This window comes from Lissotriton helveticus, chromosome 7 (genome assembly GCF_964261635.1).
Source record: "Lissotriton helveticus chromosome 7, aLisHel1.1, whole genome shotgun sequence".
Taxonomy (NCBI): Eukaryota; Metazoa; Chordata; class Amphibia; order Caudata; family Salamandridae; genus Lissotriton; species Lissotriton helveticus.
The window spans coordinates 743,789,830-743,817,223 of NC_136068.1; the positions used below are offsets into that span (position 1 = coordinate 743,789,830).

The 27,394-nt window shown below is 43.5% G+C and overlaps 1 protein-coding gene across 1 annotated transcript in view; it reads left to right on the top strand.

Moving 5' to 3' along the window:
- AFF4 (ALF transcription elongation factor 4) overlaps positions 1-27,394 on the top strand; it is a 907,016-nt gene that overhangs the window by 226,429 nt on the left and 653,193 nt on the right. The window contains exon 5 of the mRNA XM_078653083.1: positions 14,373-15,161. Coding sequence (XP_078509209.1) covers positions 14,373-15,161 — 789 coding nt within the window. The remainder of the gene's footprint in view (positions 1-14,372; positions 15,162-27,394) is intronic.

Here is a 27,394-nt window from a genome sequence, read left to right on the forward strand (position 1 = left end):
CCTATCCATCACCAGAGATGTGCGTTTGCACTTCCGGCAGGTTCTCACGTGTGTAATTTTATACACAAATTTCTTATTAGAAATCTTTCCCCTTCTTTCATGTGTGACACCTTCAGCCAGTCTTTACTTTTTTGGCACTCCACCTTGTTTTAAAAATGTTTCCATTTGATCGAATCCTATGTTGATGTCAATTGGAAGTACTTGCTGAATATCAGAACCCTTCAATTTCAAAGGGTAATCAATGCTGTTTTGATCTCCTTCAAAAGACTTGGGTACAAGCCAACGGAATAATTGCTTTTTGTTTTTAAAAGGGCTTCTTTGCGACTCAGAGTCTTCTAGAAATGGGGAACCTCACTGCCAAGAAGACGCCCTATGGTTAACCCTATAAATGCCCATTATATGAAATATGGGGACAATTCTACCCACTCAACTAAAAGAAGTGTGTCATCATGCGCAAGTAATATTTATATTTATGTTCCGTCATTGAAAATATGTGGCAAATATCATGTTATTGCTGCTCGTTATTAATAACCACACTTTGCACTCTAGTAATAAACAAGTTAAAGATAAAATTCCTTTTTATTAGCACACTAAACGAACTTGAGAAAACAATGCTTGTTAAAACATGCAGGGAGGGGATGCTGAGAGCACACGCTTGGCGGGATGTTATTTTTATCTAATTACACTTTCACACACTTGTTCCATTGGTCTTTCTTTCCTCTTTTGTGTTGGTCTCTGCCTCTTACTGTGTAGAAAAACTGGTTCCAGTGCACAAAAAAACCCGTACATAATACATATACTATTTCTGATGGCTGCAGATGACACAGTGCGTGTGAAAAAGAGCAGCAATTCTTTTAGCGAGCGCTGTCCTCACTATGCACTTAAAAATGTCCGTTTTGTTTTCTACAGGCGTCGCCTTTCTATTACATATATCTTCAATCTATTGTTTGTATTTTAACAAATGTTCGCTATGCTTTGGAGCTGAACGTATATAGTCGTTGAAAGCGTACACGTTAAAGTTTTAAAAAGTGAACCATCAGACTCTTACTTATCATATTGTTGCTGCAAGCACACAGCATGAAGAATTGTATCTTTGAGACCCGCATCCATGAGCCTTGCGATCCCATTCCGTGAGCTGAGCCTGGTTCCATTTTATCTCTGGATTACCGTCCTAGCTCACAAATAGCTGCCGCTCCAGTACGGCCCCCACCCACCCTTCTTTTTCATACTTTAACTTTTAGATAACAGCCGTCCTTCAGTATTTGCCAAGGTTTGAATAAGTATTTCAGCTTTTTAATGCTAACTAACATTTTATTCAAGAAGTTTGCAAAATAGCATGTAGAGTTACCACTGTCCTCCAGGTTACTACGCAAGTAGTTTCCTGTCCTGGACTTTTGTGTTACCCAATAGAGCATACTGGATGTTGTAGTTGTTTGGAATCTATAGACAATTAGAGTAACATCCCCAAAATCACTAATTTCTAGATGGAAAGTTCAGAACTGAATATTGTGCTGCCTTCATTCGCTTTCTTGCCATTACCAATCTTTATTGTAGAGATGTAGCTAGTAATTGTGTTTATGGAAGACTGCTTCTCCAGCACGTTGTTTGCAGCCCCGCCACCCCCATTGCCTTGTTTACCTTGTCTGCATTCTTGACTTCTACTGGCGGATTTACGGGGGCCGGGTCAAAGCATCTAATCTTTATGGCTGTTGCCAAGGGAAATCTAAGTACTTGTGGCATGTGTTTGTTCCATGTGCTCCTCCCCACATCTGCTGTTGCCAGGCGTGCAACCCCCATTGGGCTCAAACGGCTTCAGCCCCACTCTATCTCTCTATCTATCTATCTATTGCCCTCACTATATCTATCTATCGCCCTCACTCTATATATCTATTTATCGCCTTCACTCGATCTGTCTATCACCCACACTCCATCTATCTATCGCCCTCTATCTATCGATCTATCTATCGCCCTCTATCTATCGATCTATCTATCGCCCTCTATCCCTCTATCTATCTATCTATTGCACTCTATCTATCGCACTCTATCGCACTCTATCTATCGCCCTCTATCTATCTATCTCCCTCTATCTATCTATCGCCCTCTATCTATCGATCTATCTATCGCCCTCTATCTATCGCCCTCTATCTATCGCCCTCTATCTATCTATCGCCCTCTATCGCCCTCTATCTATCGATCTATCTATCGCCCTCTATCTATCGATCTATCTATCGCCCTCTATCTATCGCCCTCTATCTATCGCCCTCTATCTATCGCCCTCTATCTATCGCCCTCTATCTATCGCCCTCTATCTATCGCCCTCTATCTATCGCCCTCTATCTATCGCCCTCTATCTATCGCCCTCTATCTATCGCCCTCTATCTATCGCCCTCTATCTATCGCCCTCTATCTATCGCCCTCTATCTATCGCCCTCTATCTATCGCCCTCTATCTATCTATCGCCCTCTATCTATCCATCGCCCTCTATCTATCTATCGCCCTCTATCTATCTATCGCCCTCTATCTATCTATCGCCCTCTATCTATCTATCGCCCTCTATCTATCTATCGCCCTCTATCTATCTATCGCCCTCTATCTATCTATCGCCCTCTATCTATCTATCGCCCTCTATCTATCTATCGCCCTCTATCTATCTATCGCCCTCTATCTATCTATCGCCCTCTATCTATCTATCGCCCTCTATCTATCTATCGCCCTCTATCTATCTATCGCCCTCTATCTATCTATCGCCCTCTATCTATCTATCGCCCTCTATCTATCTATCGCCCTCTATCTATCTATCGCCCTCTATCTATCTATCGCCCTCTATCTATCTATCGCCCTCTATCTATCTATCGCCCTCTATCTATCTATCGCCCTCTATCTATCTATCGCCCTCTATCTATCTATCGCCCTCTATCTATCTATCGCCCTCTATCTATCTATCGCCCTCTATCTATCTATCGCCCTCTATCTATCTATCGCCCTCTATCTATCTATCGCCCTCTATCTATCTATCGCCCTCTATCTATCTATCGCCCTCTATCTATCTATCGCCCTCTATCTATCTATCGCCCTCTATCTATCTATCGCCCTCTATCTATCTATCGCCCTCTATCTATCTATCGCCCTCTATCTATCTATCGCCCTCTATCTATCTATCGCCCTCTATCTATCTATCGCCCTCTATCTATCTATCGCCCTCTATCTATCTATCGCCCTCTATCTATCTATCGCCCTCTATCTATCTATCGCCCTCTATCTATCTATCGCCCTCTATCTATCTATCGCCCTCTATCTATCTATCGCCCTCTATCTATCTATCGCCCTCTATCTATCTATCGCCCTCTATCTATCTATCGCCCTCTATCTATCTATCGCCCTCTATCTATCTATCGCCCTCTATCTATCTATCGCACTCTATCTATCTATCGCACTCTATCTATCTATCGCACTCTATCTATCTATCGCCCTCTATCTATCTATCGCCCTCTATCTATCGCCCTCTATCTATCGCCCTCTATCTATCGCCCTCTATCTATCGCCCTCTATCTATCGCCCTCTATCTATCGCCCTCTATCTATCGCCCTCTATCTATCGCCCTCTATCTATCGCCCTCTATCTATCGCCCTCTATCTATCGCCCTCTATCTATCGCCCTCTATCTATCGCCCTCTATCTATCGCCCTCTATCTATCGCCCTCTATCTATCGCCCTCTATCTATCGCCCTCTATCTATCGCCCTCTATCTATCGCCCTCTATCTATCGCCCTCTATCTATCGCCCTCTATCTATCGCCCTCTATCTATCGCCCTCTATCTATCGCCCTCTATCTATCGCCCTCTATCTATCGCCCTCTATCTATCGCCCTCTATCTATCGCCCTCTATCTATCGCCCTCTATCTATCGCCCTCTATCTATCGCCCTCTATCTATCGCCCTCTATCTATCGCACTCTTATCTATCGCACTCTTATCTATCGCACTCTTATCTATCGCACTCTTATCTATCGCACTCTTATCTATCGCACTCTTATCTATCGCACTCTTATCTATCGCACTCTTATCTATCGCACTCTTATCTATTTATCGCACTCTTATCTATTTATCGCACTCTTATCTATTTATCGCACTCTTATCTATTTATCGCACTCTTATCTATTTATCGCACTCTTATCTATTTATCGCACTCTTATCTATTTATCGCACTCTTATCTATTTATCGCACTCTTATCTATTTATCGCACTCTATCTATTTATCGCACTCTATCTATTTATCTATCTTTCGCCCTCTATCTATCTATCGCCCTCTATCTATCTATCGCCCTCTATCTATCTATCGCCCTCTATCTATCTATCGCCCTCTATCTATCTATCGCCCTCTATCGCCCTCTATCTATCTATCGCCCTCTATCGCCCTCTATCTATCTATCGCCCTCTATCGCCCTCTATCTATCTATCGCCCTCTATCGCCCTCTATCTATCTATCGCCCTCTATCTATCTATCGCCCTCTATCTATCTATCGCCCTCTATCTATCTATCGCCCTCTATCTATCTATCGCCCTCTATCTATCTATCGCCCTCTATCTATCGCCCTCTATCTATCGCCCTCTATCTATCGCCCTCTATCTATCGCCCTCTATCTTTCGCCCTCTATCTATCTATCGCCCTCTATCGCCCTCTATCTATCTATCGCCCTCTATCGCCCTCTATCTATCTATCGCCCTCTATCGCCCTCTATCTATCTATCGCCCTCTATCGCCCTCTATCTATCTATCGCCCTCTATCTATCTATCGCCCTCTATCTATCTATCGCCCTCTATCTATCTATTATCCAGTATTAGGGGTGTCTTTCATAGATTCACATGCCTGAATCATTCCCCGTCGTCGAGACGGGAGCCTCCGGTACATAAAAAAGTAATGTCCTATAGACATACATAGAGAAAATAGGCCTAAGGGTCTCACCTTAGTAGCCTTTCTTTGTCCTTATGCAAAAAGGACCAAACTCTCACAGTCAGCCAATCAGCTCCGACCTCCCTCTAGAACCTTCCTGGGAGGAGCCTCAGTCCCTCAGATTTTCTACCGCACGTTGTGCTAGGGAGTCTCCAGCCTGAGCTCTTCTCAGGATTCCTTATAAATCATCTACTTTCCTTTGAAAAGTGAATCTTCATTCTAGCCTGCTCAGGCATCTAGCAGACCTGCCCAGAGGACTACCTCAGTAACTACCACGGTGTCAACGACGTCAGCGTTGTCTCTTTCACCGTCGACGATGACATCTCCATCATCGTCATCGACAGGTAGACCTATTTCCTCTGTTTTACTGCTGAAATCGTCGACGACAAAGACCCTGTCGACGTCGAAGACTACTCCGTCGACGAAAACTACGCCGTCGACGACGATAACCAACCTATCGACGACGGCGACGTCGACGACGAACCCACCACCGACAGCCCCGACGACGAAAGCATCGACGAGGGCATCGACGGCGAAGACGTCGACGACAAAAACGTCGACGAAAACGACATCGACGACGGGCTCGCCGTCGACGAGTGCACCGACGACGTCACGGTTGTCGACTACCAAATTGCCGTCTACGGAGATTCCGTCGACGAGGACCCTACCGTCGACGAAGGACTCGTCGTCGTCGACGAAGTTAAAGCTACCGTCGACGGAGGACTCGTCGTCGACGAAGACACTTTCAGACACATGGAAGAAAACCAAGCTCGTGGAGGTGTCATCCCTCACGCTACCACCGTCGACGACGCCTGCGTTGGGCAAGACTACTAAGCAGCATATTACGCCGGAGACCACATCTCCAAGCAAAGTGGAGATGCAACCGCCTACCGAAATCTTCCAGAGTGAAGACTCAGAAGAGGATGATCACCTGGGCCCCGCTACTTCCATCTCGGACCTACATGTCAAATGCCAGAGCACTGACGAGGAGGTAGAGGAATTCTCTTACCAGGAGCACTCCGTCCACACTAAAGTCAGCACGGAGGTTACCCCCATGATATGCCTACCTGCTGCTCTGGTGAACGACCTGAAATTCCTTGTACAGGATTACAAGCAACGCTTCCCGGACGCTGACAGTAGAGATCAGTCGCCGATCGTTCATAACCCAGCGGCAGCCCCAAAACCGTCTCGACCTCCCCCTCAGGCCCACCATGAGAAGATTCAACCTCAGGAGGTAGTGTCGTCAGACGAGGATGAGGAGGAGGAAGAATTGGAGGAAGGAGAGGTCCAGGAGGCCCACTCTACCCATGATGAGGAGGATGAATATGTGGCGTCCTCACCAGCATCGCCCCAACCGCGCCATGCGGACTCGCCGCCGGTAGACATAGGCGGCTTCCATAAAATTGTGGAAAGAGCGGCGAAGAGATTCCATATGGCTATCGAATCCACAGAAACTGAATGCTTCCTGCACGATTTTAAGGAGCAGACTCAAAAGACGACTAAATCTATTCCAATAATAGAATTTCTGTGGGAACAAGGCAAGAAAATAATGCTGACGCCCGCTTCTGTGTCTGCGGTTGTCCCGCGCCTGGACAAAAAATACAAAGCCCCACTGTCTGCAGCGGTTTGCCTAAATGGGCACCCTAAACCGGATTCAGTGGTCACACAAGCGGCCCAGAAACACTCCCGCAACCCTTCCTCCCCGCTGTCCGCTCCTCCGGACAAAGAAGGCAGAAAACTGGACACAATCGGCAAAAGGTTCACGACGACTTCGGCCATGACCGTCAAGGTGGCCAACTCCATTGCCCTGTTGGGGCGTTATAATCGCCAACTCTGGGAAGACATAGCCCCATATTTGTCAGACCTGCCGGACACAGTCCAAGGGGAAGTCCAGGCTCTACTAGTAGAGGGTCAATCTTCAGCAGCCGAAATAATAGACTGTGCTATCGATGCGGCCATGACTGGCTTTCGTCAACTTGCTGGAGCTGCGGTCCTACGCCGTCAAGGATGGCTTAAAGCGACGTCGTTCCGCCAGGAGGTGCAATCCAAGGTCTTGGACATGCCCTTCGATGGCCAGCACCTTTTTGGGTCCAAAATCGATGAGGCATTGCAAACCATGAAGAAGGACACGGATACGGCCAGGGCTCTGGGTACCTTACAGTCCCGGAACCAGTCCTTTCGAGGCAACAGATCCAGAGGACAGTCCTCATATCGAGGTTCCTATCAGAATAGGTCCTCGTACTCCTATACTAACAAAGGTCAATACCAACACAAGCAACCTCAAGGCCGTCAATCATCCTATGGACGATCGAACTTCAGAGGCAAGAATGCAAAGAGGGGCACTGGCGGCCGCCAGTGACGAGCTACTCCGGCCAGTCCAGCCACCCTATCCCTCCTTACAACTTGGAGGAAAATTGACCCATTTCCTCAACAATTGGCAACTCATAACCACGGACAGGTGGGTTCTCCAAATTATACGTTTTGGCCATTCCCTCGAATTCACCACCATCCCTCCCAGAACTCCTCCTCGCAGGCGGGCGCACAAAAACTTACGCCTGCTTCTCCAGGAAATTTCTGTAATGCTGAAGAAAGGAGCTATCGAGCGCGTTCCGGCACCCCTGAAGGGGAAGGGCTTTTACTCCCACTTCTTTCTTGTACGCCAGAAAGAGGACAAGTGGCGGCCCATTCTGGACCTCCGAGCGCTCAACGTCTTCCTACGAAGCCAATCGTTCAGGATGGTGACGATTCAAGAAATACTAGGCATTCTAGAAAAAGGAGATTTCATGACATCCTTGGATCTCCAGGATGCCTACTACCACATTCCCATCCTCAAGTGTCACAGAAAATTCCTGAGGTTCGAGGTTGGAGGGCAACATTATCAATTCAAGGTACTACCGTTCGGCCTCAAATCCGCGCCGCGGATTTTCACGAAGTGCCTTGCACCAGTGGCAGCTATCCTGCGTCAAATGGGTCACCAGGTCTTCCCCTACCTAGACGACTGGCTGGTGAAAGCACCCTCGGAGGAAGCCGCAGCCAAATCCTCCAACGCCTGCACAAATCTTTTTCAGAGGCTGGGATTAACCCTCAATCTCAAGAAATCCTGTGTCGTCCCTACGACAAAAATTACCTTCCTCGGAGCAACCTTGGACACAGAGTGCGCAAGAGCCTTTCCCTCGAAGGAAAGGACAGACAAGATATTGTCCCTGGCCATGGCTGTGGCGAACAGGACACACCTGAAGGTCAGGACCTATACATCCCTCCTGGGCATGATGTCCTCCTGTATACTCCTCGTCCCTCACTGCAGACTCAGAATGCGCCCGTTGCAGGAGGCGCTCGCGAGCCAATGGACTCAAAGTACTGGCTCTTTCGAGGACACTGTCTGGATAACACCCAAAATGACCAAGAGTCTAACCTGGTGGAGGCGTCGCAAAAATCTGACCGTAGGACTGTAATTTCTCCTTCCGGCAACACCTCTGGTGATCACCACGGACGCTTCCCTGGAGGGATGGGGAGCTGTCCTTCAGGATCTTCGGATCAGCGGCAAATGGGACACTCAGGAAAAACAGCTTCATATAAATCTTTTAGAGCTGAGAGCCGTGTATCTAGCACTACAGGCCTTTCTACCACGCATCCGGCACTCCCCAGTGCTCGTCAAAACGGACAACACCACGACGATGCACTATCTCAACAAACAGGGAGGAACGCGTTCGCTCTCTCTATCACGCGAATCGCAGAAGATCTGGAACTGGCTAGTGCTGCAGGGAATCGCACTCAAAGCCGACTATGTGCCGGGCAAGGACAATACCATCGCCGACGCCCTAAGCAGGCAACGATCACTCTCCCACGAGTGGGAACTGAGCGACAGCGCGCTGACTCACATCTTCTCTCAATGGGGAGTCCCAAGAATCGACCTGTTTGCCACCAAGGGGAACGCCAAATGCCCAAGCTACGCAAGCTGGCATCCCCAACAGGGATCACTGGGGAATGCCTTTTCCATCGGTTGGTTCAGCGTGTTTGCGTATGCTTTTCCTCCGTTTCCCATGATCCCGAGGCTCCTCAGGAAGATGAAGGCGGAGCCCTGTACACTGATCCTGATTGCCCCGTACTGGCCGAGACAACACTGGTACTCGGATCTACTTCGGCTCTCTATCAAGACACCGATTCGTCTGCGACAGCACCCGAACCTCCTGACGATGTCCAAGGGGCAGGTGCAACACCCGAACCTGCAATCGCTCAGCTTATCGGCCTGGCTCCTGAGCACAGAGTTCGGTGGCCTAAATATCCCGCAGGACTGCAGAGATATACTGGCAAAAGCGAGAGCAGACAGTACCAACAAAACATACTCTCTCAAATGGAAAAGATTCTGCATTTGGTGTTCGGACCAGGGTCTGCAACCGCTGTTCGTCACACCTGAACAGCTATTGCCATATCTGCTGCACTTGGCACGGTCAGGACTGGCACATGCATCCATAAAAGTCCACCTAGCAGCTATATCGAGGTTCACCAGAACTTTCACGGGACCTTCCCTGTGGTCCAATAGACTAGACTTGTCAAACAATTCCTGAAGGGGTTTTATAGATCCTTTCCGAGGCCTCGGAAAGTCCCCCCAATGTGGCATCTGAACCTAGTTCTCAACCAACTTATGAGGCATCCCTTTGAACCCATTCATCGGGCATCCATCAAATAAGTCTCATGGAAAACTGCGCTCTTGCTCGCTCTAACATCGGCCAGGAGAGTGAGCGAACTTCAAGCCCTGTCCATTCAGGATCCATACATGCAATTCAGACAGGACAGAGTGATGTTAAGACCGAACCCAAAGTTCATACCGAAAGTGCCTTCGGACTTTCATCTCAATGAGCCAATAGTCCTTAGGTCTTTCTTTGCAAACCCTTCCACCGCAGCCGAAAGAGCACTCCATTCTTTAGATCTCAAGAGATGTCTAAAGTTCTATCTGGATAAAACCAAAGCCTTCAGAAAATCTTCACAACTATTCGTGGCATACAGCAATCCAAGAATGGGCCTGCCTCTCACGAAGCAAAGCATCTCGAGATGGATTTCCTCAGCGATTGCATTCTGTCATAACAAGGCCGGACGGCCTTTGACTGATCGTGTCACTGCACATTCCACCAGGGCGATGTCCACATCAGCAGCACTTTTCGCTGGAGTGCCGATCCTGGACATATGCAGAGCGGCGACCTGGAAGTCACCGCACACCTTCTCCAGACACTACTGCCTGGATCTCGAACTTCAGAAGGATGCAGCAGTGGGCCAGGCGGTGCTACGCCATCTCTTTCAGTGAGGTGAGCCTTCCCTCATCCCGCCATCCAGGTATGCACATTCTCTGCTATTGTGATGCTCTGCTTATGCTGTCTTTTTACATGCTATAGTACAATGTGTGCATTGTCTAACATGCCTGCAGGGCACCTTTCCATCACGAATATGCATTTCTAATTGCTAGCTACTCTGATTCAGGCATGTGAATCTATGAAAGACACCCCTAATACTGGATAAGAACTGCGTTACTTACCTGTAACAGCAGTTATCCAGTATTGGTGTCTTTCATAGATTCACATGCAACCCTCCCGCCTCCCCTGGGAAGTCTCACATCCCTCTCTCACAATATTACGCCTAACTAGCTGAGTGCGTACGAAAATCTGAGGGACTGAGGCTCCTCCCAGGAAGGTTCTAGAGGGAGGTCGGAGCTGATTGGCTGACTGTGAGAGTTTGGTCCTTTTTGCATAAGGACAAAGAAAGGCTACTAAGGTGAGACCCTTAGGCCTATTTTCTCTATGTATGTCTATAGGACATTACTTTTTTATGTACCGGAGGCTCCCGTCTCGACGACGGGGAATGATTCAGGCATGTGAATCTATGAAAGACACCAATACTGGATAACTGCTGTTACAGGTAAGTAACGCAGTTCTCGCCCTCTATCTATCTATCGCCCTCTATCTATCTTTAGCCCTCTATCTATCTTTAGCCCTCTATCTATCTTTAGCCCTCTATCTATCTATCGCCCTCTATCTATCTATCTATCGCCCTCTATCTATCTATCTATCGCCCTCTATCTATCTATCTTTCGCCCTCTATCTATCTATCGCCCTCTATCTATCTATCGCCCTCTATCTATCTATCGCCCTCTATCTATCTATCGCCCTCTATCTATCGCCCTCTATCTATCTATCGCCCTCTATCTATCGCCCTCTATCTATCCATCGCCCTCTATCTATCTATCTATCGCACTCTATCTATCGCCCTCTATCTATCTATCGCCCTCCCTCTATCTATCTATCGCCCTCTATCTATCTATCGCCCTCTATCTATCTATCGCCCTCTATCTATCTATAGCCCTCTATCTATCTATCGCCCTCTATCTATCTATCGCCCTCTATCTATCTATCGCCCTCTATCTATCTATCGCCCTCTATCTATCTTTCGCCCTCTATCTATCCATCGCCCTCTATCTATCCATCGCCCTCTATCTATCCATCGCCCTCTATCTATCTATCGCCCTCTATCTATCTATCTATCGCCCTCTATCTATCTATCTATCGCCCTCTATCTATCTATCGCCCTCTATCTATCTATCGCCCTCTATCTATCTATCGCCCTCTATCTATCTATCGCCCTCTATCTATCTATCGCCCTCTATCTATCTATCGCCATCTATCTATCTATCGCCCTCTATCTATCGCCCTCTATCTATCGCCCTCTATCTATCGCCCTCTATCTATCGCCCTCTATCTATCGCCCTCTATCTATCGCCCTCTATCTATCGCCCTCTATCTATCGCCCTCTATCTATCGCCCTCTATCTATCGCCCTCTATCTATCGCCCTCTATCTATCGCCCTCTATCTATCGCCCTCTATCTATCTATCGCCCTCTATCTATCTATCGCCCTCTATCTATCTATCGCCCTCTATCTATCTATCTATCGCACTCTATCTATCGCACTCTATCTATCGCCCTCACTCGTCGCCACCACAACATCACTCAGCGCCACCACAGCATCAATCTGTGCAACCATTCAACAACTGGTTCAAATATGTTCTCTCAATGTTTCAACCTTTATTACAAATGTCACAAAAAGATGTTAATATTTCACTTCTGTTCTTGGATTTTCGTCACAATAAAATACACTGAACATAATTTTCACAAGTTATTTACAAAGTTTAAGCTATTGCCATTATAAATTACAATAACTTTGATTTAAGTATTAATTATTAATCAAATTAAAAGCCATTATTTGTAAAATCAATACATCTAAGTCACGTAAATACAACACATATTGCATTACAAATGCTATAGGTGTCACATTTGCGAAAGTTTAAACTTTTGGCATTGTAAATGACAAAGCTATTAATTTCCTATTTTCAAAACCAACACATAAATAAAAAAATTGTCATTTACAATACCAATACCTCAAACTTTCCTAAAGCGAGTCCTATTGCATTGCAAATGCTTGTTAACAGTAAGTCACAGTGCAGTCCAGACTTTACTGTTTAAACCTTGATACTAAACAGGAGTTTCTTTTTGAAAGAGCTGCTCGTCCTTTAACGGAGGTGAGCCTTTTTCTCTTATTGTGGTAGTTGCTGCTCGTTCATCTTTTAGGAATGGAACCCTGTGAGAGAAAACATTGTGCCAGATGCATCAAAGGGTTTTGCCCATTCTGTGTCTATGGGAAAATGTGTTCATGCATATGGCCCTATAGTTATCTGTAACTTCAGTTCCTCAACTTTGATATCTTTTATCGATTTGAATGTTCTTCCTCTTGTATTAATTGGGCTCCTGAAACCATTCCTTACGCGTCTCTCTAAAGAATGTCTGAGGTGGTATGGCCTTTGAAGGGAGAGGGGTGAAGGTCAGAGCACATCCACCTAATGTACCGAAGTTGGGACCAACATGATGAGCTGAATATGCTATTTGTAGTTCCACAGTGGTTTCCACTCCATGTATGCATTTCTTTCACTGCTATTCTTTAAAATGTGCTATGATTTCTTAGCCTGACCACAGTATGTAATTCAAGCAAGTTAATCTATTAATGATAGCAATACTGGTGAATGGCACTTTCAGGTAGGTAACTTTATCTGCTTGTCTTCTATCAGCTACAGGAATCAAGGTACCATCTGACCCATGGCACCATAATGTTAATGAGCTTTATTTACTTACAAAAGGAGGCAGCCATATATAATTTGATGCATTCACTTACAAATTGAGCATCGTCCACAGTAGATTTTGCAAGAGCTGCATGCACTTGTTAGCAAAAACCATTAGAACACATGGTCTCTTGAGTTTGTCTTTCTGTTCTGAACTGCTTTCTTCGTAGTATTTGATACATCAGCATGGAGGCTTACTGAGTTCTATGCTTTTCCCAGTAAATTAACCCTTTACTAAGTTCCCTAGAAAGTAGGTGATCCTTGGGAGCATGTTTTCTTCTTGTTATAGTTGTAAGTGTGTGTGTTTTTTAATATCTAAACCTGCCGATTTTGAGAAATGAAATGTACGTTTGAGAATATTGCCATTTTCGGATTCTTGTGCATGACCGTATCAAAAACCTTTTGTAGTTGCACATGGTATTGGTAGGGAGAGAGCGCCTATCATGCAAAGGATAGAGGCCCTTCTTACACTTTAAACATCCATTGCTTCTGGTCTTGCTTACTAGTGAAAATAGAGTTACTAACAATTTGTGAAGGTGGACTAACTTTAGTAGTGAATATTCATCTCTTAGAGATCATGGTAAAAAGTATAGCAAACTATTTTACTTTGATGTAAATTCTGAGCTATAACATGAACCTGGAAGTACTAAGTGGTCTTATGTCAGTCACCTCCTTTACACCTGTGAATGACCCATACAATATTTTGACATGTTTACTTTTTAACTTGTCCCTTTTTGTGTTAGGACTGACTTACATTATGTAGGTAAAGGTCTCATTTAAAACGTATATTTAATTACATCTGTTCCCTAGTATATATTTAACATTATCTTTCAAACGTTTATCAATTTGAGATAAATTAATTTGGAAAATTGTGCATTGTCTTATGCATCTGGAAGGTACAATTGTGTTTTTGTCCTTTTACATTTCTTATTTTTAAAAGCTTTATGTTCGGGTGAATTTTCCTTTGTCTTAAAGAGTAGCCTTCAGTCCAACATTTTGAATCTCTTTTATCCAAACATTTTGATGGCCTGTCTTTTTAACCATGCTCAACTTTCAAAACGCTGCATATTCCTGAACAAAATGGAACTCTAAAATGTAATCACTGTTTAGATTTCCATAATCTCAATGTTGTGACCTAAAGTATGTCCCTTGCGACAATGTTTTAAGCTTTCTGTTGATTTGCAGACACTGATGTTTATTAACATTAAGCATGCTTTTTAGAGTACATTTGTAATTTTGGTTTATTTTTCTATTTTACTCCCTACAGACCAGCAAAGAAGACAAATTGTCTAGTCGTATACAGAGTATGCTTGGAAACTACGATGAAATGAAGGAAATTATAAGTGATAGATCTCTGCAAAAGCTAGTTGCAATACCCAAGCCAACAGTTCCAGCCACGGCGGATGAAAAGTCAAACCAAAGCTTTTTTGGTGAACAGAGACCTAAAAACTCTCACCAGAGCAGTAAATGGACACCAGTAGGTCCGGCAGCTAGCACTTCATCCCAACCACAGAAGCGATCCAGCTCCAGTTTACAGGGTGGCCACAGTAATCAAAGGACGAGTAGCAGTGGCAATAGCACCAACAGCAGTGGACAAAAACATGACCGAGAGTCACATAGTAGCCGCAAAAAAAGCCAGCATGGATCAGAGCACTCCAAAATCCGCTCTGTCAGCCCAGGAAAGTTACCTACTGGGTCTTCATTAAGCTCCAGCCACTCGAGGTCTCATGGTAGTGATCACCACAGCAAGGAACGGCAGCGCTCAAAATCACCAAGGGACCCAGATGTAAACTGGGATTCTCCTTCCCGTGTACCATCGTTTTCAAGTGGGCAGCACAGTAGCTCTCAATCCTTCCCGCCTTCTTTGATGTCCAAGTCCAGTTCAATGTTGCAAAAGCCCACTGCCTATGTCCGGCCGATGGATGGACAAGAGTCCATGGAACCAAAACTTCCCACAGAACACTACAACAGTCATCCTCGCAGCAGCATGAGTGAGCTGAAGCACAGCAGCAAATCACATCTAACCAAGCTCAAGATACCATCTCAATCACTTGATGTAAGTGAATGTATTGCATGTTTTTTATGCAGGTTGTGAGTTTTTGATGCAGAAGGAAGCAAGCTTTGAAGTTGAAAATCCCACTTTGTTTCCCTTTTGACAAATTCTGTTTACCCTGCAGTTACTGCTTAGTTATCCATACATTCAGCAAATGCGTGTGAAGACCCCATCTGTGTCGAGCACCAAACGTTTTAGGACAAAGGTCAGAATGTGCTACTGTTGGCAGTGTATAACTTGTAAGATACTGCACATAACAAATCTAGAGGCCACTGAAATATCAATTAATAACAATCTCATTGTGTGACGCGGTACTAGAGTCCTGTGGCCGTGTTTTCTGTCTTGCTATACACTTGCATGTAGGTAGCAAGCCACATTAATCTACACTACCACACGTGCAGTAGTGTGTTAAGAAGTGTGGTTTATGTCCCTATATTAATGAAAACATTATTGGGACATTCAACAGAAAAGTTAATTCTAAATTCCTATTGTTAAACATTTAGTTAGGTGTGGTAATCAAAATGTAATCAATCATTTGTTTAAAAACAACTTTTTGGAGATGCTGCTCTTTCTCTCTCTTCTCTGGATTTGCATCAATTTCTTAGAATGTCCATATCCTGGAAAAATGTCTTCGAATAATCCTGCATCTGCATTAGGTTCTCAGAATGTCTGTATTCTGGAAGAATGCCTGAGACTCTGCTGTCAGCACAAACATTTCACATCACTGTAGTTTGCTCCAGCATCAAGGTGCCACTGTCTTAGTGAACCCTGGACTTGTGACCATAGTATCACTTAAACCATCTGTTAACCCCACCTTGTCAACTCCCCTATTTATGTAAAGACATCGAGTTGCAGGAGCTGTCTGTGCCTCCCATAGATCCATCTGCTGTTAGTGCCAACATCCCTTGGAGCCTTGGAACATACATTTTAGCATTCACAGTCTCCCTGAAAAAAAGAAACCTGTCCTGACTACTTCCTTCTTGATCCCTAAAGTTAGTCATCTGTATTCATAACCCCTTTTTAAATAGTTTTAATTAGATCCAGGCCTAACAACCAAAGAAGCGAATCCGCATGTATGCACTACTGGACAATCATGTCAACATTAGCGAATGTGAGACACATTTGATCAACAGAACTGACAATTTGACTCCCGCCTTTATCGTCCCATCTTACAATCTAGAAAAACATTTGAATGTTGTCTTAAACTATGGCATGCTACCATATTGGCTGATTTTAATTTCATCCCTGCACTCTTACTTGGAGGAGCCAATTGTATTCCCTTGCACTGCAGTTGTGTTTGTGGCACAATCCAGCATCAGGTTGGGCCGCCTGCTCTGGGCGCTTACACTCCCCATGGAGAGCCAGGTACGTCCTAAAAGGCCCCCGTTATCTTTAAGTTGTAGCTTGGCAGGAGCCAGTGTCCCGAACACATCCAATTGTTGCTGGCAATATGCAGCATCCTGCAGCTAGTCTTTAACAGTAGGCATGGAGCCACAGCCCCACCGCATTGTATCTATACGCTTTTCATGACTATTAAACTTAGATATTATTAAGATGGTCTTGCAGTCATTTTAATTATAAGCACATATAACTTTTCATCTCCTCATCTGAGTAAATAAAGATGATATATCCAAGATGTTTGGCACTAATGAGCTCCGAAGCATGGCTGCATGTATCATTACTGTTCAGCCTTTGTTCTCCTACTTAGAGTAGTGCCATCATTTCAGCATCCCATATGTTTCTTGCAGGTTATATACATTGAAATATCAGTAGCGATTTTATGCTTATCTAAAAAAATAATGGCTAACCCTTAACCGTTAATTTTAGTGCACCTTCTCTTTTTCTTGTTGGTTATTTACATTGAAAATAAGTTAATGCTTAACCCTTCACTTTTTTAGATAAACCTAAAATGGCTACAGATAATTCTGTATTTGTTTTTCCTCAATCCCGATTTTCCCTTTGAAATAGTTTGTTTGTAGGTAACTGAGTCTACACAATTATGGAAAAGATTAATTGTACAAGGTAGAGCACATCAAGTTATAGACCTTGTGCGATCAAATTGCGAGTTGGACATTTTTTGTTCCAGAGATGAGGTAATGCAGACATGTATTTGTGTGTTTGATAGAAGAGTTTGAATTGATTTGAACTCAAATGAGAGCTAGTGTATACTTTTTAGGCAGTGTGAAATGGGATCTCCTTTGTCAGCCAATTAACCATTTAGCCTTTTAAAAAAAATATATATATATTTTGAAGGGCTGGATATTATACTGACCTTTAGGAAGTCCTGCTTGGAGTGATTTTGCTTTGTATCGTCTGAGCCAATCCTGACAACAATGTGGTGACAGCACAGAGTGAAAATTAATCTTTACAACAATGTGGTGATGGGGCAGAGCGACAATGAACAATGCTTTTGAGATCATAAAACATGAAAAAAGTGTTTGTGGTGCTTGATGTTACCTGCACAGATAACGCTCTAGGATGGCATCTAGGTGACTGGACAAATGAGTAGGCATTGAAGTGGAAGAGCCAAATGTATTGAAACCATTTTGTTAAAGTCCACTCACACACACCTTGTCTTCTAAAGGCCTCATGCCCTGTAGAAAGCTCAGTGGACGAACCATGAGGGACCCTATTCAGAAGTTGATTTAAATGTTTTTTGTGAGGATATTTTTGGAGTAGGTACATGAGGTGTAGCAAATGATAAACTGTCTTGGACAGCAGGGAGTCCAGGTGTTGAACTTTTTTCTGAAATCTTGGAGGAGGCAGGGATCAGTGGTCTAAGATTTTACCTACCTGGACTATTTTACTAAGTACACACATTAACCCTTAGGGTAGCAAAGTTGAGCAGTCCAAGGCTTACTCCGTTCAGTGATGCAGGTCCTTCCCTTGACTTGCAGCAGTAAGTGTTGATTCCTCATGCCTTAGCTCCTGGCAGTCTCCCTCTTTTAGAAAATGCCTTCATCATTCAGTCAGTCAGTTTCTTCTTAAAAGGAAGGACTAAGCACCTTTTGGCAGGTTGTCAAAATTCCCAAGATTCTGTTCCTGAACCTGCCTATATTAGGTGGTGGTCAACTAATCTCTACTCTTCCAACTGTTGGGGGACTCTGGATAATGGTAGAGAAATCTTGGCTCCCTGGGTGACTGTCTGCACATTTATATTAAATAACCAGAGTTTGTGTTCCACATGTCTATCCAATGTAGTGTTTCAGACAGTTCTGTACTGTATCATCTTCTTTGATAGTCTTAAGTGTTATAGTTTTCCAGCCTGCGTGTGGGGACCTGCAAAAACTTAGGTTCATAGTCTGGCATAGCATACAGGTGCCACACTATTACCTATCTAAGACTACGTTTTCCAGATTTCTTTTGAGAAGTTATTACTTCACGTAGTAATAAACCTTACACAAAGCTATACAGCAGAATAGTACTAATGCAGAGACCTGAAAAAATTGAAGGAAAATGTGCCAGGTAGGCAGCCATGATGAGATGAATGGAAATAGTACACAATTCTTTTTAGAATCCAGCCGTTTCACAATCCCAGCTTCCCTTATATTGGCCATTAGTTCCTTTTTCAGTCTCCTGTGAGGAGGCTCTTTGAACACTGGTAGGGTCTTAAAACACAATTTCTGAGAGGAGTTTCTCTCACTTTTTGTAACGTCCTTGACCTCTACGAAGACCTCCCACCTTTTTATTATTGTTAGCAATAATCCTGCGCTCCCATACAAGATAATACATAGAGTAGATGAATGTTGAAAGTAATGTAATCAATCCAATGTCAGGATCTTTGTTTTTCTTTAATTGGTCATCAAACATAAGTTACACACAGCCAGCCGACACGTGTTTCGTTGGGGAAACAGTGTTCTCCAACTCTTCAGGGCTGGGAATAATACAAAGAGATGACCTCAGAACAAGGCATGAATAAACCATGTCTACAAAACAATGTAACTACCCTCATTTGTATTAAGTTAAAATACCGTCACCCAGCACGCGTGGAAACCAGTGAAAAGGATTATTAAGCCGGCCTATAATCCCCCCACAGGTTGTGGGATCGGACGACAATAATACCAAAGTTCAGGAGTCGAATGTCCAAATATATGGATTGAAAATTCCAGAAAGATAGTGTAAACCACCATCTGTCTAACTGTGTTATTATACATGTGAGGAAAGTAGAGTTGCAGTAAAACATTCATATGCATGGGAGTTAAATGCCTCCAAACTTCGAAATAAGTCACACATGCATGTATATACTGTACTGTTAGTAAGTCACGGTGTGCAGACCGTAAACTTTGCTAAAATACATGATAAAACAGAAGAAAGTAAGATACCTCTGTGGCTGAATCAAAGATTGAAATAACTAATAGGAAAAAAGAAAATAGAGAAGAGAGTGGAGTGGAGTGGAGTGGTTTAATTAGCATCAGGCAGATAAGCCAGGAGATGTAGAAAGAAACAATTGGAAATTAAGGTAAGAGATCTAAAGCGGCCAATCTTACCCCAAAGCCGGTGATAATTGCAACCCGGTAGGGTATATAAAGTCTCGATACGACGGATATTACATCAATAGTAGAATACAAGCTGTTGGAGTATAAGTGAAAAGAGGAGAAAGAAAATGCCAGTAAGAAAAGACGGATAAACATAGATGTGTTTAAACTAGGGAAATCAGCGTCATAATACAAACAGCCCGGTGATCAAGTTTACAGGTGCATGACCAAGCAATGGAGGGCGGTAAAGGGTAAAATAAAGCTCTGGAAAGGGAGCAGTCCCAAAGTACTTGAATCACAACCGGTAACTCCGTCTATCCACAGTACGGTGGAAACAGAGTGGAAAATCATTGGCTTCACAAAACGTCTCTCATTCTATTAACTCAGGTAATTATTAGTATAGGCCACCATAAAGCTTAATACAGAAGTACAACAGGTTAGAATCTATGTAATCTAACCGTAATAGTCCTAGAATATAACCAAAGATTTGGACATATCTCAGCCGATCTCCGTATCAGTTCGGTATGACGCCAGTGTCAGTATATAAGCAGATATTGAGTCAATTAGCTTCCAAAGTCAACAAAATAGTGGGAAAGAGAAAAAGGCACAAAGGCCCATCTAGTAAGACTCTATTGAGGCCATTAAGTGTTCCAAAATTAACGCAAGTAAACTGTAGTAAGACTTACGTAGACTGGAGGATACAAACGCGACTGGATCAGTCCCGGTGGAGCTCGTGTGCGAGTTCCTTAGAGATTCTGCGGGTTTTAATAAGAATGGGGCACATTAGTATGTAAAGTGGTACTTATTCGTCAGTGCCACAAAATACAGCCAGACCAGGCGTACCACTATCTGGGGATAATTCACTTACTAAATTCCCTAAGGTGCCTGCTTCCTGGCATCTTCACACAATCCCGGGGTGGAAGTTAACACCCCGGAAGTCCCGAACAACTAGAACACGGCTGAGTGCACGTTCGTGATAGTATGCTCAGTAATAGACATAGAAGAGCTATTCGTTAGTTGATTGCGCTATATAGCCACACTTAAGCCTCTTATTTGTCAAAATCAATGGCCCAAACTAAATAAAAACATGGGAGAGTGGAATAATCCATTTGCACCCACACAAAATAAAATTACTTTAATGATGCGCTATAGTAATGAGCGATCCCAAACAGCTCTATTCGTACGTGATAGCAAATCGAGCTACCTAATAGAGCAAAAGAACGCAAACTCACAGACCAAGTGTCCCCGCTCAACTGTGTGTAGCCTCATAATCCACATGGCTTCTGTTCTTCTACGGTGTAATTCCCTATTGCCACCTCGTGGACTTTGTGGTATCTGTTCAATTCCCAAAAAACTAAATTCTTTGTTTGGGCCTTGTGCAGTGCATGATGCTGCATGGGTACCTCACATCTTGCTGGTGTAATGCCCTGACATGTTCCCCAATTCTCTCTTTTAAAGATTTTACTGTGCTGCCCACGTATGGTTTGCCACATTGCAATTACATAAATAACAAACTTAGTAGTGCAGTTGATATTGGTTTTGATTTCATATGTTTTGTTATTGCACCCGTTGAATGTCCTGACCTTGTGTTTTGCCCACCTACACACCCCACAGAAACCACATTTGTGGAAACCAGTGGTGTGGGGTGAGCCAGGTATCAGTCTTAACAGCCCTGGGTAGTGTTGGACTTAGTCTGTTGCGTAAAGTTCTACCTCGTCTGAACGTAATCTGTGAGTGTTTGGTAATGTGATTCGCCAATGTATTGTCCGCTAGTAGAATGTTCCAGTGTTTCTTAAGACTTTTGCGTAAAGTATGGCTAAGTTCGTTGAAATTGTTAACCATACAGATCGTCTGGTTGTTTGTACTGTGTCTGTCTTTAGTCCTTAGGTATCATCCCTTTTCACCCTCGTGATTCTGTTCTCAGCCCTGATGAGATGTAGAGTATCCCCTACCCTGGAATCTTGCCTTCATGTCCTTTATGCATTCCTGAAATTCGGTCTCCTCACTGCAGTTACGTCTGGCTCTGATGTACTCGCCATAAGGGATAGAACAGATCTGGTGTACTGGATGATAGCTTTCTGCATGCAAGATGGAGTTACACGAGGTGCTTTTACGAAACGGACGACTATTAAGTTTGTCATCTTGGATGTACAGTTCAATGTCTAGAAAATTAATGTTTGTGTTGCTGAATTACATGGTGAATTGCATACCATAGTCATTGCTGTTGATGTGGTCGTAGAACTGTTGTAGTTCTGACTGGGTACCTGACCACAGTAACAAGTAATCGTCAATATACCTGCCCCAAAATATGATCTTATCAATCCATGTGGCTCCCATATCGCCCCAGATCCAGTAATTCTCCAGACAACCCATGAACAGACGAGCAAAAGAGGGGGAAAATGTAGACCCCCTTGCCACCCCCCTGATTTGCTTGTACCATTTGCTGTCAAATAAAAAAAGTTGTTGTGTAGGATAATGTGTATCATCATGATCAACATTTCATTGTGTAACCATTCAGTGGCAGGTCTAATGTTGAGCATACGTATTATGGTTTGTAGTCCCAGTTCTGGCTCGATGTTGGTATAGAGTGATACCACATCGAGCGTCACCAGGAACATGCTCGGCTGCCAATCTAGATCTGCAAGGAGACTCAATATATGTTTAGAGTCTTGGATGTAACTATCCAAATTACGTACCAGTGGACCTAGAAACAGGTCCACATATTCTGACAATTTCTCAGTGGGACCCCCAATGCCCGACACAATTGGTCTGCCTGGTGGAAATTCCTGATGTTTGTGCACTTTGGGCAAAGTGTAAAGGCATGGGTAAATTGGTCTGAAAGCGTTCAGGTAAGCAAGTTCGTCGTCGTCAAGCAGACCCTTAGAATGCCAGTCCACCAAATGTTTGTTGATCAATGTACTCAAAGGGCCCATAGGATTGTGGTTAATCAATTCATAGCAGTTAACGTCATTTAGTTGTGACATGACTTCTGTTATAATCAGCCTTATTCATGATGACAACATTACCCCCTTTGTCAGCCTCTCTTAACAATATCTCATTGTCATTGCCCAGTTCTCATAGAGCTTGTCGTTCACCTGTTTTGAGATTGTCCTTAAAGAATCTTTTTTTCTTTTTATGTGTTTTTTTAAAGTCCCAGTCGTTTAGATCATGTAGTACTCGTTTATAAAAGGTGTCAATAGAATTCCCACCCGGGAGTGTCGGGGTCCATCTGGACTTATTTCTAAGGCCACTTGAAATGGAGAGATCCATGCCAATATCTAATTCTTCCAAGAGACGAGTCATAGTATATTGGGAGTCCTCAACCTCCGTGATAGACAACAATAGTTTAGTAGCCTGTATGTCCTGTATGCTAAGAACACCACACGCATTACCCACAATTGCATTGGGGACTTTTTTTATTGACAGTAGGATTACAAGTGAAACATTTCTTCAACTTAAGTCCTCTAACAAATGTAAACATTCCACCTTCAATTTACATAAGTCCCCAGATTCTTTAGGATTGAATCTTAGCCCTTTACCTAATATGGAAATCATATTTGTGTCTAGCTTTTTAGAGGAAAGATTGATCACTTGTAGGCTGTTACCTCCTAAATCTACTTGTTCCTGTCGTTGCCTGATCTCAGTTTCTTCTGGTAGTCTTCTTTGTCTTAATTTGGGTTGACATAATATTCACGTAAATATTGTTTGAGCGCCATTACTTCCTGTCCACGTAAACCCGTTCCTATCCACCTTTTTATTATTCTACAGATGGATTTTTCTGTGAGAATACCTTCACTATTCTTGAAGTGCCCCTCTTATGGGACAGAAAAAGCAACAAGTGACCTCATTCAGCGTGTACAGTGTGCTTTCCTTTATCCCGTTCACAAAAGAATGTGATTTTTGAAAAAATTTTCAGAAAAACAGATAAGGCATTCGTTTTAATAGAAAACTGAGGAACTCCGACAAAAAGAAGAATAGAGCATGGATTGCCAGAGAACAGATCCCTTCTACTGTAGCCTTGGCTCCTCACCCAAAAGAGTCCAGCAGAGCTACATTTAGGTAGTGTGAAGCAGGAAAGACCTGGGCATTTTCTTCATTCTTGATTTTCACATCAAACTAATGATGACGACTGGTATGGCTGATATTTCTAAAATGGCTACTGCGTCAATCTTGCAGCTGTAGCCTAGACACCCCTTGTCGCCAAAGCATGGATCGGGGGTGAAGGAGACTTCGATATCCATTAACTCATCCAGGCATTCTGAATGGTCTACATCACACAATTTGCCATTTAGGAATTTGTTGCGTAAACTAGGACTCTTACGTAGTTCTACAAGGGTTGCTTTCCCACCCATGAGTGACACAGGTGAACTTAGTTAATTGCACCAGTACTGAATGTGAACAGAAAGACAGGTTATTGTGGTACTGCAGAACCCCACTCAATGCATAGTTAAAGTAATTGCTTCTGGTTTACTGACAATCCCTGGAAAGGGATCCGGGCACCGTAGGAAAAGTAAACCTCATTCCCTCTTAACTGTATCACACGCACAGCACTAAGAACAGACACTTTTGACTAAAAGCATTTATACAGGGCAAGCCGGTTTCTTAGTACATCTAACATCATCACAAAAAAAGCAGGAAGGCATATTGTAAATGCCAAGAATAAAAAGAACATTTCTAACAAGGTTAAAATGTAATCTCAAAAGCCTGTCCCCCTTAAACCTACTTCTTTGCGCGTTCCTAGGAGAGCATGTAGTAGAAAAACTTGCAGTCCAGAGTTTTTGGGAGAAGCGGTGCACTGCATATCTTTTTGACCGCTCAGGCTGTCCTTATGAGCTGTGAATGAAGTGTTCCCTGCTTAAGGCGATAGTAGCCTCCCTCGGGTACTCTGCTCTTATCATTGGCAGGCAAAATGCTTCATCTCGGAGTGCCGACAATAACCAAGACCATATTCAGATGGTATCTTGCAGGATAATCTGGGGTGAAGGACTTCTCTACCTAAGGGGTTGAGTGACAGTCTTTAAATACTAATCAATATGAAAACCTTTGACATAATTTCAGGAATGTGATATATAGATTGTGTGTTCCAAAGAAAGAGTCCTAGACCTATCTTTAAGGAGATGGGAGATTAGGGGATGTCCATTCAAACTACACTTTGATGAATTATCTGAGGATGTTTCTTGATGACCCTGATGTTCATATGGGAACACTTGTTCCAGACTGGGTGTTTCATCAGGTTTTCTATCTGGTTCATTATCAGAATTACTTCACACACTCACAGTTCTACAAATGATGCAGGTGGACGATATTCATATTGTTATAGCTTATAACAGCTATGACAGTGAATTGACAGAATTCGGGTTGAATGTGGTCCAGGATGGAGTTGGGGACCTGACCGGAATGGAGTCAGATCTTAGGGACTTTGTCACATTCTCCTACAATACTGTCTGTGTCAAGGTAAACAACCCTTCCTCTACCTTGTAGATCATTGTCACATCGGTGAAATCCTACAGATCAGTATCAGGTTGCAGATCCTCTCCATCAGTTCATGAGAATGTGGGCTCAACCACACCAGTGTTGTCTGTCTCCCCTTTTGGCCATTCCTTCGCAGACCTTTCCTCGCACAGCTTTAGTTATTCCACCAGAGGATCCCTTTCAAACTCCTCTGGAGAGTTTCACCTAGGATGACCATACCTCCAACCTCTTTGTCTACGGTTTTTCAACAGTTGTTTTGTGCCAGTACTGGAACTTGCTGTTCTTATGTGACTTGCACACTCCAGTAAATCTCCATCAAATTGAAGCAGGAGAAGAGCACCGTTATCCTCTCCATCCTTGAGGGATTTAGATTCAAATGTCTAACACAGATTTGCCACTGACATCTTAAACACCAACTTCTCCTTCAGGTTCTCTTTCGAAAATGTCTACTGTTGATCACATTGCAGTGTTTCATGATGTTTTTGTAGTAAGTGCTTTCAGACTAAATAGAGACCACATATACATCTATCTTGGAGAGTCTACAGCCAAAACCTTCTAAACATCCTCTTTTGCTCTTGTTTACTTTCTTTGAGGAAATGGCACAAGAAACATTTCTATATCTGGCAGCAACTAAAGTAGCAGCAAATACGCAGCTGTAGAAATACAAACTTCCTCAGTATAAAAATTCCTCATCCGTTTTTTTCTTCACAAAGGCCCAAAGCCAGGTTCTGTTACTGCAGCCTAAAAACGCTACATATACTCATGGAATAGCATCTTTTATTGCAACAATAGACACAGGTATGGCGAGATGGAGAAGGAACTTCACACAGTATCCTAGGTAAAAGAATCTTAATGTAAACTACTCTGACTGGTATATGCACCCGGCTAAACTATATAAGTTCTAGCCTAAGGTGAGCCCCTTGTGTTGGAGAGATGTTGGCAAGGTGGTGACCTAAAGCATGTCTGATGGTTCTGTATTAAGATACAGCCTTTTTGAAAAGAGGTCTTAAATGACATCAGTTATACAGAAATTCTCTGTTCTTGAGGATTTTTTATTATTAGGGATTGTACCTCTACAATACCAATAAGAACGACGACCATAGTAGCAGCCTGGAGGAAGAAAGATCCCTCAGATATCACAGAATTGTACGCCAGACTATGGCAGCTAATGACCATGGAAAAACTCTCTTGCAGCTAATGACCATGGAAAAACTCTCTTGAAATGTATCTGAAGATGCTCATGATTAAGAATTATACAGGAACCCCTTGAGCTTCTGACTGAAGAGGACACTAGTGAGAGTCAATCCACCAAGTGTAAAGCTCTCAACTTTAAAATAACACACATATATATATATATATATATATATATATATATATATATATATATATATATATATTACCTACTGGCGGTCGCCAGTAGGTATATATAGTTAGGATTTTTTCTCTATGGGATTTTTGAAAATTCTATGTCTAATAACTTTGGCGTTTGTGGACGGAATTGGCTGAAATTTTCAGGAAAATGGCACATTTTGTTTCTGAGCAGCCCCTGAAAATTGGGGGGGGGTTCGTCCAGTGGGGGTCGAGAAAAAAGGGGGGTCCCAAAACGTGTTTTTAACATTGAGTTTTCCATAGGGCGGTTGGCCTCACTTTTAGCCCGAACGGCTGAATGGATTTGCACGAAACTTGGCAAAATTGTAGGGACTGGTAGCCCGATGTGCCTTTTGTAGGTCTCAATATATGTGCTACAGTGGATTTTGAGAAATTAACGTTTAAAAAAAGATATATATCTGTAACAGCGGACCGGGCAGCGCTCCAGTACGCGTACTTTTCGCGCAACGGAGCTTTGTGAAGCGAAGCTGATTGGTTCTCCGGCGTCTGTAAACATTCCAAACAGTTCGTAGCGGCCGCCATCTTGTCTCTCGGTAGGATCGAGAGACAAGAGGAGGCCAAAGCGAAGGGGCAAATGACCATAAGGGGGCATAGTAGATCCTCGCTGACCCCCTAGGTTTGATGTGGAGGTTTTAAAAGGGCCCCGCGGGGCAAAAAAAAATAATAATAATAATAATCGAACGGCTGAATGGATTTGCACGAAACTTGGTAAAATATTAGGGACTGGTAGCCCGATGTGCCTTTGCTAGGTCTCAATATATGTGCTCCAGTGGATTTTGAGAAATTAACGTTCAAAAAAAGATATATATCTGTAACAGCGCTCCGCGTAACGGAGGTTTGCGAAGCTGATTGGTCATTCTGTCACTGGGCTATAGTTGGGCTACATCTGGCTGATATTTG